The sequence below is a fragment of the Manacus vitellinus genome, unplaced genomic scaffold (assembly GCF_001715985.3).
Source record: "Manacus vitellinus isolate BGI_N305 unplaced genomic scaffold, ASM171598v3 scaffold_3_pilon, whole genome shotgun sequence".
Classification (NCBI taxonomy): domain Eukaryota; kingdom Metazoa; phylum Chordata; class Aves; order Passeriformes; family Pipridae; genus Manacus; species Manacus vitellinus.
In genome coordinates, this window is record NW_021940535.1 from 11540767 (window position 1) to 11545675 (window position 4909).

The 4909-nt window shown below is 45.3% G+C and overlaps 1 protein-coding gene across 2 annotated transcripts; it reads left to right on the forward strand.

The window, feature by feature from the left end:
• The first annotated feature begins 315 nt into the window (after positions 1–315).
• On the forward strand, positions 316–4502 carry LOC103762879 (C-C chemokine receptor type 8). Of its 2 annotated transcripts, none has more exons than XM_008929568.4 (2): positions 316–418; positions 2600–4502. In XM_008929568.4, exon 2 carries the CDS (start codon positions 2609–2611, stop codon positions 3662–3664), a length of 1056 nt encoding a protein of 351 aa, XP_008927816.2. In that variant the 5' UTR covers positions 316–418; positions 2600–2608; the 3' UTR covers positions 3665–4502. The 2 variants fall into 2 exon arrangements, with proteins under 2 accessions (XP_008927816.2, XP_017930706.2); XM_018075217.3 differs by lacking the exon at positions 316–418 and adding an exon at positions 1947–1961.
• Positions 4503–4909: the final 407 nt, after the last annotated feature.

A 4909-nucleotide genomic window follows, 5' to 3' on the forward strand; every position in this document is an offset into this window, starting at 1 on the left:
TGTAAAAAGTTGCAAATTAATTAGGGCATCTCCTGTGGTGCAGACGTCTGAACTTTTAAATTTTTCACTTTAATCAGGGGTGGCTGTGAAGAAGTGGGGTTTAGCAAACACATTAGAAGGAGTGCTACTATTTCCTACCTTCAAAAAGAGCCATATTTGATTTTTGTTTTGCAGAATGTGTTTGATAGCCCTCTCACCTCTTTTCCTGTTTATTGCAGATACAGAATCTTCTGTCTGCCTCCAAGCCCATTCTGTACCTGGCAGTTGCCCCTTCGACACCCGCATATCACCAAATCTCAGCCATCTCTGCAAGTGGTGAAGTGAACCTCCTGTAAACTCCTGAGCCCAAGCAACAGAGCAGAAGAAGAAGGGGACAGGGGCCATCTGAGAGGGTAGAAGAAGCTTCTTGCTGTCAAAGGTAAAGTCCATCCATATTCAATGTGCTACTAACGGGCCAACTTTGGCAACCAGGGGAAAGGAACCTGCAGCACTTAACTTTCCCTTGAAACCCTCTGTAAAACTGCTTTTTCAGTTTGACTGTTTAGCTGAGTGATGTGGAGAGGGGAGAAAATGGAAAATGCTGTGCCCTGGTTGGAGGCTTTCAAAGGTATTAATGATGTAAGGGTGGTCTGAAGTAGAGCATCTCCAGCCTCTGTTCAGCCCAGGAAAAAAACTAGAATGTTGCCAAAAGCAGATGCTTTATATCTATAAATCTAGAATTATGTATCTCTATATATCTACATATTTATGGATCTATGTATCTATAACAGAGTACTAATTATTTTTTGAATTTTTTTTCCTTTTGATAGCTCAGTCTATGAATTCCTTTTAAGGGGTCCCTGACAGGCAATTAAGAAAAGTGAGCCAGCGCTGCAATGCTTGCAGTCACAGTGTGTCAGGTTCACACCTTGAAAGCATTAGCAGGAAATATTATCTAGCAACATCTGTTGCTGCATGAAGAGCCATTATCTAGTGACTCGTCAACTCAACATTTAGAGGTTTATGTCTTATATGAAGTTAAAATTAATAACGCAGATGTCCTAGCTACAGCTGAAAACTCAATATAGTAGAGAATTACACTATCAATGTAGATTGCAGCACTGCTTTTCTCTCATTGTTATTTCTGAACAAGGAATTCTATAGGGTTGAGTGCTGCATTTGTAACTGGTTTCTCTGCATGGCACGTACCAACTGAAACAGTCCTGGTACCCCCTGAAAAGCTGAGGCAGGTCAGTGAGGCATGAATAGCATCCATACCTGGAGCAGACCACGAACACTGACTCCAGTACTCCTCTGTGCTGTGCATACAGATCCTTCTGTTCCTCCACACAAGTGGCACAGCCAGGCAATAAGGGGTGAATTGTGATTCCTTCCTTATCAATATAAAAATTTGCACTGTTCTCTCTCTTTTTTTATACCTGAGAGGCAATTTTTAATTTAGGAGAGCCCATCCTCTACTTTTATTGAATTAATCACAATTCCCATTATTGCTACAGCTTAATAACAATTATTGTTGCAAACTATTCTTCATCTGTGTCTTTGAAGCTCTTTCAAGATGTGATCAACCTGTAAGCAAGTGTAACACAGGTTCAGCGCAGCATAAATTTTCAAAAGTCTTAACTGTGACAAGCCAAATTCTTTCGAAAGAATCATTACTTCTTAAAATGTGAACACTTATTTCTGCAAACCATATCCCCTTTTACAGGGGTCATGAACTGACATCTGAAACAATAGAAAAGGTAGCTAAAACACTGACTCACTTTTAGAGAGCAGGTCAGTGTTTTACTATTTTAAAGCTCCCTTCACTGCAATTCTTCAGAAATGACTGAGAGGAAACAACCCTCCTATTGTTTTGCTTTTCTCTGAACTAGAAAACTGAAGTTGGACAGAACAGGCTGGAGCACTAAATTGCTGCGTTGTACCAATAGGCACAGCCAAGCAGCTCACCAGCTGGCCTGCAGGTCAGTACCAAACCAGAGCTTGGCACTGCAAGTGCTGCTATGAGAACTCCTTGTTGCTGCAGAGCTTTTTGTGTATGATCCTGGATTCACCCATAGAAAACTAGCTTGCATGTCTCTGCACTCCATGCCAGTATCTAGCCCTGAGCAGCCTTGCTAAAAACGCAGTTATGCTGCTGGGTGATGGCTTCTTCAGTCATGACACATTTATAAGGGTCTTTATGCTACAGGCAAAACGCTTCCCCACCCCAGGGAGCACCAGAGAATCCAGATCCTTAGATCAGATGCAAGGTTTTGTACCCTTTTTTATCACTATGACTATTCAGAGCATGAATTTTTCCCTGTCATTGTGATGATGAGGGACTAGCCCACAGGTACTGAGGCAATTTCAAGGAAACCAAGAACATCCTAGTGCTCGTACTTACGTGTGTATAGGAACAATTGGCAGGCTGCCGAGGCAACCTTTTGGGTGGTAGAGCTGCTCTTGTCCAGCCAGCGAGGCTGAGACTGCATTTTGCAGTTCCTCTCTCTGCCTGGAGGCTGATCCACAGGCTCAACACAGCACGGAGAGAGGTAGAAGCCACTCTGGCAGTACTGTGCTGGGACACCCAGCCATTTATCCTTTGCTCTTTCCTGCACAGGTATCTGAGATGAATCCCACAAGCCAATCCCTTGGCACAACTGAATATGATTATGGATATGATGAAAACACTGCTCCGTGCAATGAAGGAAACAGCTTTCGCAGGTTTAAATCCCTCTTTCTACCAAGTCTTTACTGCCTCGTGTTTGTCTTCTGCCTTCTGGGAAACTCCTTGGTCCTTTGGGTTCTCCTGACCAGGAAAAGGCTGACGACAATGACAGACATCTGCCTACTGAACCTTGCTGCCTCTGATCTCCTCTTCGTTGTGCCTCTCCCTTTCCAAGCCCACTATGCTTCAGACCAGTGGGTTTTTGGCAATGCTATGTGCAAGATAATGGCTGGCATTTATTACACAGGTTTTTATAGCAGTATTTTCTTTATAACCCTCATGAGCATAGACAGGTATATAGCAATTGTTCATGCTGTCTATGCCATGAGGATACGGACAGCCTCTTGCGGCGTAATTATCAGTTTAATCCTGTGGCTGGTGGCTGGCTTGGCTTCTGTGCCCAACATCATATTCAACCAGGAGCTGGAAATCGAGCAGGCTGTACAGTGTGTCCCCACATACCCCCCAGGCAGCAATACCTGGAAGGTTGCTTCTCAGTTTGCAGTCAATATCTTGGGCCTCTTGATTCCCTTCAGCATCCTTGTTTGCTGCTACGCCCAGATACTGAAAAACCTGCGAAAATGCAAAAATCGGAACAAGATCAAGGCGATCAAGATGATCTTCATCATTGTCATTGTTTTCTTCCTCTTCTGGACTCCCTTCAACATCGCACTGTTCCTGGACTCTCTGCAGAGCCTGCACATCATCAATGACTGCCAGGCAAGCTCCCAGATAGCCCTGGCCCTGCAGCTGACGGAAACCATTTCCTTCATCCACTGCTGCCTGAACCCCGTCATCTACGCCTTCGCTGGGGTGACATTCAAGGCCCATCTTAAAGGACTGCTTCAGTCCTGTGCCCGTGTCCTCTCCAGCCCTGCTGGAGGTGCTGGGGCTGGCCAATCATTTTCGACACCCACCCAGCTCTCTGGCTGGTCTGACAGCACTGGGGTCATGTGAGCCCACATGAGCTGCCTTCTGCTGGTGGAGGGGCTGGCTGAAGGTCTGATGCAGTCTTGGAGGGTGTTCCATGTGTGCAGCATTCCCCTGGGAGAAGCAGTATACCTGTACCTCCTTTAGGGATATGCTGTGAATTGTGACCTAAGTTGCGACATTAGTTTTCCAAGAGCACCGGTGCACTTGTAAAATAGTGACTGTACAGGGTTGCAACAGAATGATTTTTAATTAAGTTTTTTAGAGCTCTTTTAATACACTTCAGCAAGCAAGGTTCTTCCTCTAGTATTTATTTTCTTCTCTGATGAAAGCATTGCTTCTGCCTCACCCCCAAATATGCTCTGCCTTGTGGAAGCTGTTCCATACCTGAATCCCTACATCCTTGGGACAGACATGGGGCACCCTCTAGGAAGTGGGGAAGTGGACAGGCATGGGATTGTTTCACGTTGTAAAAAGGGAATCACCTCAGCCACTGTCACCGCTCCCCCTTTGCCTCAGCTCCCAGATTAAGAGGCCCCTCAGCTCCGGATCCTGTTACTTTACTGTGGGATGCCCCCAGGGGCACAGCTGGGGAGCTGCTGCTGCCCAGGGCAGCCTTTGGTGGTGATGCCTCCAAAAATAACAAAGCAATACCTCCAGGTGTCCCCTATACTGGTCACTTATGGAGGCTCATACACTTGAAAATGTTGTCATCAGAGCAGGCAGGACATTGGCATCACCTCTGGAGCAGTAGGATCTCCAACTCTGTGCTTCCAGCACTCGCTGCTAAATATAATCACCACCAAATGGCATGTAGCAAGTAGGCTCAATCTCTTTTTACATTTGTACATATTTTCTAACATATTAGAAACGCTTTCTTTGAATAAACATATCAGCTGCACCTTTTTGTCGTGGCTCCTGAAAGTCTGTCTAAAGACTCATAAGCTGAGTTCAGGATAAGGAGAGGATGATTTTTGAGTGGGTATCAAGTAAAATACATTGGTGGAAATGAGAGGCACCCTGAAGCTGTTCAGCAAAATAAGTCTCACCTCCAATTTCCTGCTGAGGAAGATCTTTTCTTTCCCAGTGAAATCAGCTTAGACAGCACAAAACTTGGCAGTCAGGTTTTCTGACTGCAGGGAAGAGACACAATGTCTGATTGAGGAGGGGACCACAGTCCAATCCAGACTGCATGAGATGTGCAACACCAAGGAGCTGCCTTCAGGGGTATAATGTGCCAGTGTAGAGTTCCCTGCACCTTTTTAGACCTCT

What these genes read in the sequence shown, in the direction of transcription:
- LOC103762879 (XM_008929568.4), top strand. Translation starts at nt 2,609, where the DNA reads ATGAATCCCACAAGCCAATCCCTTGGCACAACTGAATATGATTATGGA.